The following is a 15685-nucleotide window of genomic DNA, read 5'->3' as shown; positions in this document are numbered from 1 at the left end:
GAGCTTTGCCTGACTCGTCCTCTTAAATGACGTATGGAAACCGGAAATGTATTTCAATCAAATTGAATAAGTTAAAGGTCGTAATCGGTGAGCAAATATGAAGGTTGCATATATATGGTTTTCAGTGCTAACAGAAACAAGATCATTAAACAAACAAGCGATTTAATGAACAGTTTAACTTACATATATCCCTGCAGGAAAATTTGTGCTAGTTATCTCGTGGCCTGGTGTCAATCCAGCACTATACCTCAATCGTACTGAACATCTTACCTAAAAAGAAACGAAAAATACACATTAGATTTTGATGCGGCCGAACAAAATGTATTTTTGAATTTTCCTCCACCAGGAAGGATACAAACCAATTATCAAAGTTTAAAATGAACCAAAATACGTGAAAACCTTTATTACCAAAAGAGACCGAAAAGAACAGCCAATTCATCTGAGGTCAACTTTGCATGAGGTAGATGGAACATTAGTATCTTTATACTTCATAAATTCGGATCGGACAATTTAAAAAAAAGATATGTTATGAATAATGTCAGTACCGAATCCTCAATAATTTAGCTGATGATACCATCGACGGCTTCATAATTCATAATTTCAATCTATACATGTTCACTGTCATACGCAAATATAGTTATTGTCAAATAAATAATGATCGAGGAAAATGCGTTTGTATTCATAAACAAGAGAATTAGAATATTGATTTTTGTAAGCGATTCGTTTTTACTACGAGTATACAGCATTATTGATTAAATTGCGTTTAGTTCATATGTAGGATTGTCGGGTTTAATAACGGATTGACATTGGGATAATTTGACATTATGACTGATGACAATACTCAATTTATGACTTGAATGTTGAAGATATTTATAATACAATAATGCAATCTTATATGTAGAAATAAGAAGATGTGGTATGTTTGCAATTGTTAAGGGGGCAAAACAAGTGGCGTTATCATTCATTTTTTGTTTACCTATATGTAGATTTGGAAGCATTATTAGAAAATTAGCATTGCATTTATAGTTGAAATAATTCAAATTGCTATATTTTAACATTACATTTATCAGTTAAATTGCAGATTTAAGGTTTCTAATTACACTGAAGTTCATTATTGGAAAATCTTCATCCACAAGGAACAGGTGGTTAGCTGTGATTTTGTTACATACACAGGAGCAAAAGATACTAGAGGGACATTCAAACTCACAAATCGAAAACAAACTGACGATACCATGGCTAAAACTTGAAAAGACAAACAGACAATCAACAGTACACAAAACACAACATAGAACACTAAAGACTAAGCAACACAAACTCCACCAAAAACTGGGGGTGATATCAGGTGCTAAACGTCCTCTAAACTTACAACCATGTTAAGTCTATGTTTTCCGATCCAGTCATTCTCTGTAAGATTGGTACTCCCAATATTGCTGTATGCTTTTCCCGTATGTAAAATAAAACTTTGACCATTGATGAACCATTGCACATCATAAACAAATTTAACTCCGTCATCTCCGAATACTTCATCAAATTTACACTCAAACGCTGTTACTGAACTATTTCCATACAGTGGGACGATCACAGGACCAGGAACTAAATCTACCATAATTTCTACTGTTCCTACAGTTTTTTGTGGGAATTTCACTGAAGGAGAAAAAAGAAGTATTTAAATATACATCATCAGAAATATTGTTCTTGCAGAAGCAAACACATGTTTTCTTTCCTTGCCTTTACAAATAGCCTTCGTCGGACCAAACAGTTGATGTCTAACTTTTGTTCTAATCCAAAATACTGCACGTCATATATAAATAATATATGCAAAGTAAGTCGTTGTTTCTGGATTTAAATTTTTCCTCCATAAGAGAACATATCTCTAAATAGTATTTTCGAAGGAATTTCAAACTATATATAAAACTTACGAAAAGGAATTTTTACTTACTAGTACAACCGGGGTAAAATCCAGTGTTTGAAGAATAACCATATGGACATTGAACAAGTTTTGATCCTGAAAAATATATTTGGAAATATATATTATGTGAATTAAAACATTTCATATTCAGTAAAATATGTGTGAAATTACGATATGTTTGTAGGAAGTTTCCATTGTGAGATAATATTTTTTTTCTTTCAAAAAGTCTTTATTCTAAAAAATAATGTTTTACGTTATCTCCCCATGGAAACTTATCAATAACGTTTTGTTATTTCACACATATTTTAATGAATGTATGTTGTTTTAATTCAAATGATGTCTGATTCCTAAGAATATAAAAGACTTTTCGAACAAAAAACTTTATGAAAGCTTAGTTTGGACATTTTTATAGCAATTACAGTGCTTATCTAGTAACCGTTGTGTATCACAACAGCAATGACTAAAACAGTTTACCAAATTGCAGTTTGATTTCTTTTCCCACAAACTAATCAACTGGTAAAATATTTTATATCTGAATGGTAAGTATATGTTTTCATTTCTCAGCACTCACTTCATAATAACAACATTTCACTTGAGGAATCTGTAAAATATTTTACCAGTTGATCAGTTTTTGGGAGTAGAAATCTGTTAAAATATTTTACCAGTTGATCAGTTTGTGGGAGAAGAAATCAAACTGCAATTTGGTAAACTGATTTAGCAATTGCTATTGTAATACACCAAAGTTGGATAAACATTACAACATTTCACATTTGGCATGACAATGCCTATAAAGTATGTATACATACTGTTAGAATGATTTTTCATAACAACATTTAAGTGGATAAAAAACATAAAGGATTGTAAGTATGTTTTATTTTATCACCTTGCACTTTCCAATTTTTATTCAACAGTTTGTTCAAAATTCTGACCAGTTGAACAGTTTGTTAAAATAAAACAAATTGTAATTTGGTCCGAATTTTGAATGAGTTGCAAAAATATAAAACAACACGTTTAATAATTTATTGCGTCCGAAGCGCTTTTCTGGATTTACCTTCATCAGGAACGCTCAAAGCCAAACATTTGAAATCCGAAGATGTATAAGTACCGCAATAGTTGGAGAGCAACACTAACAGTCAAGTCACTGTAATATCATCAACGAAACAGCGTGTCGTTCTGTCCTCAACTCTTTCCTCTTTTATTAACTATTAGAATTTTCGTTGGATGATTTGTTTTCTGTGCTGGTTTAGTTCTATTTATTTTGATTTCCTTGGTTCAATGCTATTAAAGTATTTATCTTCAAAATTGAAAATATAGACCGTTCTCGAGGCAGATCATTTTAAGGAAAAGCACGGATTGTACGCACTGGTATTGTAACTTTGAGATGGTATTTATCGAAACCAAGTGTATATGACTCAAGCTTACCGATGCAATATGCTGAATTTTCTGTACTACTGCTAATTAGGTCGTATACATAGAAACCGCTACAGTTCTTAATCCTAATGTTCCAGCTTTCCAAACAATCCGATTTGAAAGACCGCATACACACTTGTTTGTTCGATGTACCATCACTAACCAGAGGTAAGGTATCTGAAAATATAGTAGTATATTTTCGGTTTAGAAATTTCAAACATGACTGTTATGAACATATGAGATACTACAATTTTTGCCATTTGAAAATCCATAGGGGACTGGAAAATTCATCGAGTATCCCCATTTAAAATTGAATTATTTATTCGTATAGGAAAGTATCTTGGGAATACAAGCGCGAAAGACACGATGTACTAGTATCATACACTACGTAGAATGTATAATATTTTATACTAAAGCGTGTCTAGTTTTATAAAATTTGCATTCACTTTTGAACTGTTTCTCAGCGGCAGGTACGGTTGAATGTGATATTTTGTTCATTTTCCACAGTACTTCTACAGAAAACAACTCGGTCTGTTGAAAATACAGGTAAGTTTAACTAACAATTACATTTGTAAAATATATATGATTAACAACAAATGAACAAATGCGAAGTAGTATCCCTAAAAAAGGTTAAGAAAATAAAACATTTCTTATATAAAATACGGATGAAAGCTACTATGGTGCAAATTTGGTTGATATTTGAGTTTTTATCAATAATAAAGTTGAACTGTTTTGATCTGACAAATTTATTTAAAAACCTGTCACATATTCACATAATGCTGGATGAATCTTATATATCCTCAGGCGGACAAAGTTGCATTTCTGAATAAAAACGACAACCTATACAAATTCAGCTAAAAAATATTTTTAGTGAGACATGCATAAACCACTATAAATATAGGAAAATGGTGTTACCCGTATACGTATAAAGAAAAACGTCTTAATAAACGTAAATTGGTAACCTCAGCCCGAATGTACACAACAGATTAATGATTCGCACGTGATTTATATACGATGAAAAGATATTTCACACGTTTCGTTATTTAAGGAAGTAATTATTGTATCAGTGTTACAAGTGAATATACATATACATTTGCGTCCCTAAATATGAGAAATGGGACTAATGTTTAGCTGGATTTGTTCTAACATTCAACAAGATTTTATTTCTATAAAAACACAAGTATACCGTCTTTATTAAACTTAAGACAATCACAACAGGACATTATATATGACATTTTTGTTTTCGCGTGATCCGCTGATTGATAGTTTATTTTTATTTCTATCAGTTTTCACGGATTTCTTATTTTGAATTTTTTTGAAGTACGGTATTTTTGTTAAACTTTTCCACTAGTGCGAACAGTAATAAAATAACTTTCAATTCACTTCAAAATTCAAATTGAAAAATCAAATAAGGCTGGCAGATAAACAGTTTATGAAAATGTTAACAATAAGTAAGTTTACTTATTACAATTTTAAAAGTATCGGATGTCACTGGAAAAGAAGTTATAAATAGAGTTGAAGCACGTAACGCGTAATTGTTATTATCATAGAAATTCAATAGAATATCTAAATGTTATGGACTGAAATACCGTTTGTTAAAATAAATAAACAATGGATCAATAGTTCGAAAACAGTTGATATATCTTTACATACCGAGACTGTATCTGTCATTTTGAGAAAAACAAGATGCATACAATGAATTATATTGATGCTTTTCACATTCATTCTATACATTTATAGATCCTTTGTGTAATGTTTCATTCGATATTATCTCTAAAGATATACATTTTACACTTATTATATATTCAGATGCTGGTCAATGAATTCCTATAAAAAAATTACTTAGACGAGAACGCTGTCCAAAGAACTTGATCTGAAAACTGTGTCTTCGTAAAGACCCATGTTTAAGTTCGAACACTAAATAAATCATTCCCCGAAAAGGGAAAATAGAACAAGATAGTAATGAAGAAATAAGGACTTGACACATGATGGTAATAAACAAGCATTAATGTTAAATATATCTTCGTTACAAAGTCAAGTAACAAAAATAATTCCGAGGACGACTCTAAGAGGAAAGTCCCTAAGCAAATGGCAAAATCAAAAGCTCAGACACATCAAACGAATGAATTTAAGTCAAATATTAGATTCTGAATTTGGTATAATAAATAAAATCAATATTTATGGAGAGTGCAGGTTTAGTTAAGAGGTTTTACTTTTTGTAAATCATATCTCTAGGGGAGGAAAACTAGGGAGATAAAACTTGACAAACTGCGCTCAACATCATGGGATCTGTACGGTCCATAAACTCCCAGCATATTGTAATGCCTCCCATTATGAACTTCTAATTTACGGCTCTGCGTTTGAGCCACGTCTCTTCAAATGTAGATTTAATAACGAAGATACAGAAAATGCTATTTTAGATTTAGCTTAGATAAGAAATGTCTCATTAACTCGGAAATGGAAATCCTTATCGATGTACATACCATAATTATAAAAGTGTTATTATTCTACAAATTAAACCTAAAGTACTATTTACTGTTTGTATTTATAAACAAGTACTGCAAGAAGGTTTTGGGCATCGCTTAGGTCGTGATTGTACATGCTTGCTAAATTGATTGGCTCTGGTCTAATAATACAAGACAAAAGACAAAATATTATTTCCTCAGACACAAACGTGTACAAGAGGTCAAAACATGGTAAAGTATACATATAAATCGACCTCAGAATAGTGTACGATAATAGCACGTGATTTTCATGACATTGAGATATATATGTTATGTACAAGATGTAATTTTGTAAAAAATATTTTATTTTATTAGTTTTTTGACACATACCTACTTGTAACAGTTGATTAAAGTGTATCTTCTAAAATGTAACAGTTTAATATACTAAATTCAAATTTATATACTTCAACCTAACATTTAGTGCTTTTCTCTTTGTCCTCAAACAGAAAATGAGGATCTCGGAATGATTTAAGTTCTTATCTTATGATTCTCTTTATACCAAAATCAGCTCCATAAAAAGTATGTTTTTGTTCTTATAATGTTTTTAATTTTAGTATCTTTGCTCAGTGTTTGACTGTATCATGTAGTTGTGGAAATATGACAGAGGTAGGCATAACAAAAGACTGTGCGCTTACATCATCCATTTGTTTAAAGCAGTTCATAAAACACTCATAACTTATGCAAAAAAGCTGTACAAATTATAATGTGTACAACATTACAACTTGTATACAACATATACATTAGATATATTTAAGAAATGACTGTAATATTTTTTCTGTCTATGAAGAAATAACATAAAAAAATTGGTGCACACTGAATAACGCGCGTAGCGGGTTATTTAACAGTGTGCACCACATTTTTTATGTTATTTCGAATAGACAGAAAAAATATTACAGTCATTTCTTATAATTTAATTCTAAATTCCATTTTAAACCGTAGAAAACCATAAAACATTGATGACGTCACGGTCACATGATTAAATTATGTCTATGGGCTCATAACAAAATAATGTCAGCCAATCAGAAGACGCGTTACATCCAAAATTAAGTTATTACCTATTTTATTAAAAAAAGGATTACATGTGTACAGATATCTTCCTTATCATTCAGTGATTGTCAAAACATAAATATATATATAAATGTATAAAAACTGCATCTACAACAAATGAGTAATCATTCTAAGGAAAGTACATACTTTCCTATACACCTTTGTGTTGCAAAATGAGAGTATTTATACCGATTAATTTCTGCCTTGAAGGATATTGAAAGTAATAATTAGGCACAACATTTTGTCTAAGAAGTGACACACAAGGATGTGAACAAACACACATATAGTAGGCGCACTACGTTTGCGCGCATTTGGGGATTAAAATATTTTACGTTTGCAGCTTTTGATTACATTTGCGCGCATTCATTTTACAGGTAATCTCATGTAAAATAATAATTCATATATATTAAATTATAAATGACTATATTTTATTGGTATTTTCATAAAAGATATGACTATCAATTATAAATTTTGAAAATAGTTTGTTAATTCAAATCATATATTGTTCATATTGAATTCTAAAATCAATTTAAAACCCCTTTTTATCTTAAGTTCAAGTTATGATAAATGGGCTATGTCACAGATTTCTTAAAGTTTTGTCTACACCCTTTGACTTGTTGAATTGTATCTGAAAATCGAAAAAAAAATATGCGGCTTTATCTCCTTTTTTCCCCTGTCTAAGAGGAGACTTAGACTAACGGAAGGGGTACTGATAATTGTAAATAATTGAACAAATTGATAAATAAATAAGTATTATGACCTGTATTTCCCTAAAATATTATTGATTGAATTCTTTCAAAATAGGTGTCTTAGGAGACTTAAACTAACGGGAGGGGTACTGATACTTGTAAATAATTGAACAAATTAATAAATAATAAAGTATTATGACCTGTATTTTACCGGGCGCACTACGTTTGCGCGCATTTGGGGATTAAAATGTTTTACGTTTGCGCGCAGCTTTTGATTACATTTGCGCGCATTCATTTTACAGGTAAATTCAGGTAAAAATTTAAATTAAATTACAATTGACTATATATATTTTTCATTTTCATAATAAACATGACTATCAATTATTAATTTTGAAAATATTTCTTAATTCAAATTATAATTTGTTCATATAAAATTGTAAAACAAATTTTAAAGTGAGCATAATAAACTCCGTAGTATAGCTTAAGAAATACATGTAACTTCATTGCGAATGTTTCAGAATAAAAAGTGTTTCAATGAATAGTGATTGTTTTTAAAATTAGTAAATAATCTTTTTTTTTCCTATTTTCAAACTTCGATGTTTATACAAAGTTCAACTTTGTCGTAATTTTAAGGCAGATGGCGGATTTGGGGTAGGGGCGAATAAGTCGTTGGACAAAGTATCGTGTTTTAGCATAAAATCGTCAATATTGATTTTAGTCTCGCTACACCCTGTGATATTTTTTTTAATTTTATAGAATAACGCCCTTTTTAAAATCCAGGAACCGCCCCTAAAGGTAAAAATAGATTAGAACTGTGCAGTATATCTGAGGTAGTTAATGCACACCTTTGCTGTGCATTATCCAGATTATAGCACAGTAAGAACAAAGAGATTTTACACATGTCATGTGTTAATACCTGTATTTTACCTGGGTTTACCTGTCAAAAAAATGCGCGCAATTGTAATCAAAAGCTGCGCGCAAACGTAATGATTTTTGCGCGCAAATGTAGTGGTAATGCGCGCAAACGTAATGCACCGATTTTACCTTAGTTTACCTGTCAAAAAAAATGCGCGCAAATGTAAGCAAAAGCTGCGCGCAAACGTAATGATTTTTGCGCGCAAATGTAGTGGTAATGCGCGCAAACGTAATGCACCGCATATAGTGATATTCGTCGCCAATATTGTGATTACATAGATGACATATCCTATTTTCTTTTAAAATATTTTTCCATCTTTCCGTTTTAATTGGGAATTTAAGATTTGAACATCTAAATTAAGCCATATGCAATCAATGATTTTGTACCAATTGTAGTAGATAGGGTTCTAATTCAAATATACTTTTGAATTTACAATAGAATTATCCTTTTGAAGAATAACAAATTACAGAAAACCATTGTAGTATAAACTGATCAACAAGTTTTTGTTTGATAAGAGATTTCAACATTTTTCTATTCATAGGTATTTGATAATTCCATATAAAAGTAAGACCACATTCATCAAAAATGGATTTAATGTACCTATCCGATTTAAAATGTGTGGGGTTTAATCTGGTGAAGTTGTAACATGTGTCTATATAAAGATAATTTATACTCATTTGAGAGCATATCATTCCAAAACATAACAATGCGTAGTTTATTAGGAATATCAATGATACAAAATAATGATTTTGCTAATAATTATAATAATTGGATTCCTGAAAATGCCACGAAACATATTTGTTCATTGATAAACGCATGTTCATGACTTTAACAAAATCACGCTTTGGTAAATACTTTCTCTTTGACACGAGAGACATACAGGGAAAATAGAAATTAGTATATTTTTAATAAGTAACATTGATAATAAAGCTCTAAATTGTCATTGTCTTATCCAATTAAACAAAAATGATTACCGTTTAACCAGATTGGATACCATGTTCCACATTTAAAAGAATTTGGTGCTTCTGTAGGCATGTCATCTCCGTTGCTGGTATTAAATCTATACCAATCATCTGTCAGCATAACATCATTAATGGGAGTATCGTTCTCAATATCAAGTTGATATTCAGCTGAACGCTGCTCCTGGTCTTGTAGTGTTATATGGGAAATGCAGGGATCATCTAAATCATCTGGAATTCAAAGAAAAACGATAAAATATAAGATTGCAATGCATTTTCGATCATACTTATGGAAAATATATGATAAATATGGAAATTTTTAATTAAAACAAATGCAATATCATACTATGTATTAAAATTATGTATAATGTTTGTACTTGCCTGTTGCGTTGGCTGACATAAAAAATAAGAGTAAATGATAAAATACGATTCTCCAGAAGTCCATTTTCATATTTGAAGAAATTATAGTATGATCAATTTATATACTTTTATATCTTTGAAAATTTGCCAAACACAGAACTGCTCAAACATGTACATGCACAAGTGAAAATCCCATTGAATCAGTTCTAAATTTTAAAAAAAGGAAACGGTTATTCCAAATTATTGGATTGCGTACTTTGCTTCCAATGATTGGAACCAGGAAGTTTAAGTTCCACGAAACTAGGTCGGAGCTATGAGGAAGTTTTTAATGACTTTGCATTTGTTAAAAAAAACTTTAAACAATTAAATGGTCTTCTTTTTCTATCTAACTTTAAATCAAACATTTTAACGATTTCTTTGTTCGTGTGTTTATTTAAATTCATAGCGTTTGTAATACTGAATGAACTTTTTCATGTTGGAATTTACTTGTATGTCTTGGTCAAGCAAGTGCAGTGATGATTATCATGTAGAAGCTTGGTAATACACATTTACCATTGATCCTTAAATTCGAATGTTCTATCAAAGAATAACTCGAAACTTTGAATAATGTCAAGGAAACACTTCCTGATGAATATATTTGTTTTAATTGCGATATAATTCTCTATTTTGTTGGTCTATCAAAAACAAAGCTAAAATAACTCCACTTAATTGTGTCACATATTATGTTTTAAAATTTGCTGTTGCGTATAATGTGTCTGGAAATAACTCTCAACCTAGTTTTTTGGTGGGGTCATGTTGTTTATTCTTTAGTTTTCTATGTTGTGTCGTGTGTGCTGTTGTTTGTTTATCTTTTTCATTTTTAGCCATGGCGTTGTCAGTTTGTTTTAGATTTATGAGTTTGACTGTCCCTTTGGTATCTTTCGTCCCTCTTCAATAAATTCCGATTAATGTACCATTGGTAAAACCTACAAAAAAAAGAATAATAATTATTGTTTGAAGTATGAACCCTCTACCAAGCAGACAGGGATTATTTCTAAAGTGTATTATCAACTCAAAATAATAAATTAAAACATTAATTATAATGTCATCATCCATATTTTGAAATCATTTTTTTAAACACTCTTAATAATAACATCGTTCGGACTTTCGAAATAAATTATGCCTCATACTGCAACTAGTTGTGTTTATTTCCTAAATATAGTAACATAGCTATATTTTGTATAATGTCAATTTCATCATGGAACACCTTCTCCACAATAAGAGGTCCATTAAGGGATGAAAATAAGTTTAACATCTGTATAACGATTGCAGAAGATATCATTCTATTAATTTAAGTTGCAGTATAAAAACAATACTAGGCCAATGTCATAGAAATATAAACTTGTGTGAACTCGGCGCAAAATTGGGAAGGGCTCGGCAGAACCTCGCTCTTCTCCAGTTTCTGAGCCTCATACAAAAAAGTTTATCTTTTTCTTTCATTGGCCTAATATTGTATATTTACTTGTATGTCTGACCAATTAGCATCACAGTAAGAAGCTATTAAAGTTTCATGTGATATTCACGCTATCTTGAAATCATTGCGTAACAAACACCGTTGCTCATTGCTTGGTCCATGTTTTACATGAAAGATACTATCAAGGTACAAGGAGAAGATATATAATTAAAAGGAGCGCAGTATGGGAATTCCAGATCCGATCCAATGCCCGTTCGGTTAATTATTTTGGCTTTACTGGTTATCTTGCTATATAATGTCGTTTCAAATTCAAATTGATAAATAGGCTCTGACAGGCAGTTTATTTTAATAACTTGATAATTTTTAATTGGGAGAACAAATTACTGCACAACTAGAATTTGCTCCAAATCACGGTTTGAAACTTTTAGTTTTATTCGACATTCACGCCATCCTAAATTTTTACTTATCAAAGTCGGTTCTAATCGGCTGCCTGGTGATATGGCTAAGAAGGAAGAAAATTTCAGGGACTGAATTTTCGGCTCTCCCTTGACATCATTTGCGAGTATGTTCTTGAGGAAACGATGATAGTCCGTCGGAAGGGGACCATAATTGACTGACCCATGTTCTAAGAGAGAGCACGTAGAAGGCACCCTTGTAGATTTAGAAAAAGAGCTGGATATTGCCGCTACAAGGCAGCACTTGCAATGCAAAGTGGAAAGGAATTAACATAAGTTGCGATAACTGGTTTCTCAATCCACTATAAATAAATATGTTTAACATAAGAGTTTGATATAGAATTGTGAACATTTCTTCGACGGGAGATGATGTTTATTTCGGCAGATAAAAATACAGTATGGGTACTCATGACTCGATCAACAATAATTGCTACTTGTTGACGTTATACGTTATGCTGCTAAGCAGTCCTTATCTGTTTTAGCTTTAACTTGTATATACAGGAAATGCATTGATCTTAATTGAAATGTTTCCCTGATAAACGGGAGATAATCCTATTTGAAAAAGAGTTCATAGATACAGGAAGATGTGGTATGAGTGCCAAATGGGAAAACTCTCAATCCAAGTAACAGTTTATAAAAGAAAATCATTATAGGTCAAAGTACGGCGTTCAACAAGTTATAGTGTCCGTACATACAAAATATTGATATCTTTGGATGTTTTTTATCAGAACTATTATGTTTTTTTTTCAAAGTATTATATCACTAAGGATGCATCGTCAGGTATGTACTTCAAACTGTAATGGTATTTTTAATACAGGACAGGTCGATCGCATGTAAATTAATCTTTTCTCAAAACCCGATTTGTTAATTGCAAATCTCTTGATTCCTTTCACGGATTTGGCTTTTGGACCTTTTAGATTATAGCTCTTCGTCTTTTATATAAGCTTTTGATTTCAAATATTTTGGCCCCGAGCATCACTGAAAAGACATGTATTGTCGAAATGCGCATCTGGTGCAGGAAAATTGATACCGTTAACGTTGTTATTAGCACTAATAATGCAACCGCGTTGATAGATTATTATAAGCAAACAACACTTTGTAACTTTAAACAACACAAAGACAGCACTCATACAATGCAAAAGTACTACAAAATGAACTAGAGGTTAATTTGTTTTTCGTCGAAGAACATTTTCCCCTAACAATCGGATAGTGAAATCATGCAATTGGCTACTGTACGTTAGAGGCTGCACGACGTTTAAAATTATATCATACAATATATCAGACTACAATTGCAAAAAAAACATAATATTTAAATAAATAAAAAACACATGTCAAAAACGAAAACAGATATAAAACTTAAACCAAAAAACAACAGCCGTTATAATAGAAAAAATGAACAATTGAAAACAGACATAAGATTAAAGACAGACATCAAAAACGAAAACATACATTGTTAAAACCAAAAGCAGACATAAAAAACGAACAAATTTAGTAGAAAAACAAATAAATGATGTGAAAATGGAATACACTCATTTTTGGAATAGAAGCTACCGGTATGTTAGAAAATTATTTATTAAAAATTAATTTGATTAAGACTTAATTTAACAGAAACGACATGTGTTATGCTACTTGTGTTTCTGTTCAAGCTTAAATTGAGCAGGTTTTTTCTTAATTTTTTTTTTTCAATTGCACGTCTATTTATTAATAAGTAAGTCTGATTTAGTTTTATGTTTTTTGTGTCTGTTTTATATTTCTACTCTTATTTTTCAATAAATGACTGTTCGTTGTTAACGTCTGTTGTCGCTTTTTACCTAAAGTTGTAATTAATTTTATGTCTGTTTCTAATTTTAACGTTTCTTTTAAAAATATATATCAATTTTCTCCGCATGGTTGGCAGTAGGTTGGGTTTTTTTTGTTGGAAAGAGAAACATAAATAAAAAAAAGTATACCGACGTCTGAAAAAACATAATTATGATCCGTAAAACAAATCTAATGGAAATATAGAACTCTGATTTTGTTATACTACATATGTTGTTTAACGAAATCATACTTCTCTATTTTAATATTGCCGTAAAACAGAAAAAACGTTGCAAAAATGGCACCCCCTGCAATCATTACAGAGTAAAATGACGTGTGTCGAAGGCATTCATTTTTATTCCTACTGAAATAAAGTGTGTAGTAAGGGGAATAACCTTTCAATTCTTTGTTATAACTGAGATATATTTTATATAAAAGAATGGGACCAAAAATAATTGGGAATCAAATTGATTTAAAGATAGGCAAGCACTATGCAAGATCATAATGAGAGCACACAGTGACACATCTTAAAGGTCGATACATACTAGTATGCCAAATTTCATTAAAATAAACAATATAATAAGAACTAAAAATTCATATATAAGATCAAACCAGGCAACTTCGGTGTTCTTCATACGAATATTACAATTGTGCACCCTAGTATTATGAAAACTCGAAAAGGAACGCTTCACAAGAAATAAATTTAGTATCTAGGTGCAATCACGGACACGGAAATTTACAATGGTGCAGATAATTTATATTGAACTTAATACTAGTCAATCTATAAAAAAAAAGATGTGGTATGACTGCCAATTAGTTAATTCTTCTCAACAGCAAAATAACTCAGAAATTAACAACCACAAGTCACTGTTTGGCCTTCAACAATAGTCCAGCAGATATGTGCATATTGTGTTAAAAGCATGAAATTTGGTAGAAACCTAACTAGGACCAACTTCCGATTTGTCATCAAAATGGCGGATATGTATTTGATAACTGAATATCATTATGTTTTTTTACACAATTAGTAGCCAGGTCTGCTTGTTATACCTTAACATAATTGTGTATATATGGTTTTCCATAAAGAATCATTTGACTGGAGAACTCGGGGTAGTTTTTTTTCAGAATTCTGTCATTTCCGGTCAAAAATATCACAAACAATGTATTTAGGGACAAAAAAAACATATGTTTAATAAAAATCAGCAATGTTATTCAATAAAACAAAATTGAAGAACTGGTATTACTATGGTTCTATTGTCAAGTAATCAAATTAAAAGTCACAACCAAAGGCAAACAAGGCAGTGCATGAAAGTACAGACCACAGGGAATTTACTCTTGACATTAACAAAATAACTCTGACAGATTGCTCCTAATGGTAGTCGTCGATCGCTTTTGTCTTTTATCCAGCAAAATGCATTCGGGCTAGGTAATTGTAATTCAAAATTGAGACAAATACCCCACACACACCCACCTTGATAGATAAAACGTTTGGTGTGTTGAAAAAAGAGCAGATTTTGTTGGCGGATTATTTTTAATGAACCTGCTTTAGTGACCGAAAAGATGTTTTCGTGCCTCATTGACCTTCTTTGATATACTTCCAATCATACATCAGAATAACGAATCGTTGGATTATAGTATTAATAGTGGTTGCGACATCCACAGTCATTGCCTAGTCTCTCATAACGATAAACGTTCTTTTGACATAATCCAATGCATTCCATGTGTTACGAATTTGCAGTTTAAGAAGGGTTTAATAGTTCTACAGTTATATATTTTCCGATATCTCTATTAGTTTCCCATTTCATCTTTTTATCGTTGAAAACTGTACCTAAAATCATCCCTTTATCATTGGTTTGCTATCAGACGCTTTACCTGTACAGTTGTTGCTAGGGTGCTCTCTTCGAGGTCCGCGTTAGAAGTATAAATAGTGGGTAGCTATTCAGTGTAATTTGTCAGTCACGTCTCAGTCATTACAGCTGAACGGACGTGCTGGGCCAGCTCTCCTTTACCCGCTATCTTCGATGAGGGTTTATTGTTAGATGATCAACGACTTACTTCTTAAGATGACAGAAACCAATCCATGCCGTACAGATAGACGTAGCGGTTGGCGTACCCGCGTTAACATGCACTCCAAAACCATTGTATTATGGGGAGTGTTATGCCGATTAACGTCCGAGGGCTGTATCCTA

The 15685-nt window shown here is 31.4% G+C and overlaps 1 protein-coding gene across 1 annotated transcript; it reads right to left on the bottom strand.

The window, feature by feature from the left end:
* Positions 1-174: 174 nt before the first annotated feature.
* Positions 175-11869, bottom strand: LOC143071020 (uncharacterized). The gene is made up of 7 exons (XM_076245109.1): positions 11866-11869; positions 10748-10759; positions 9450-9665; positions 3332-3496; positions 1940-2005; positions 1367-1644; positions 175-270 (listed from the first exon to the last, which is right to left on the bottom strand). The coding sequence occupies exons 1-7, from the start codon at positions 11867-11869 to the stop codon at positions 175-177; spliced, it is 837 nt and encodes a 278-aa protein (XP_076101224.1).
* Positions 11870-15685: the final 3816 nt, after the last annotated feature.

The sequence above is a fragment of the Mytilus galloprovincialis genome, chromosome 4 (assembly GCF_965363235.1).
Source record: "Mytilus galloprovincialis chromosome 4, xbMytGall1.hap1.1, whole genome shotgun sequence".
In the NCBI taxonomy this organism is placed as follows: domain Eukaryota; kingdom Metazoa; phylum Mollusca; class Bivalvia; order Mytilida; family Mytilidae; genus Mytilus; species Mytilus galloprovincialis.
This window is presented reverse-complemented; position numbering and strand designations above follow the sequence as displayed.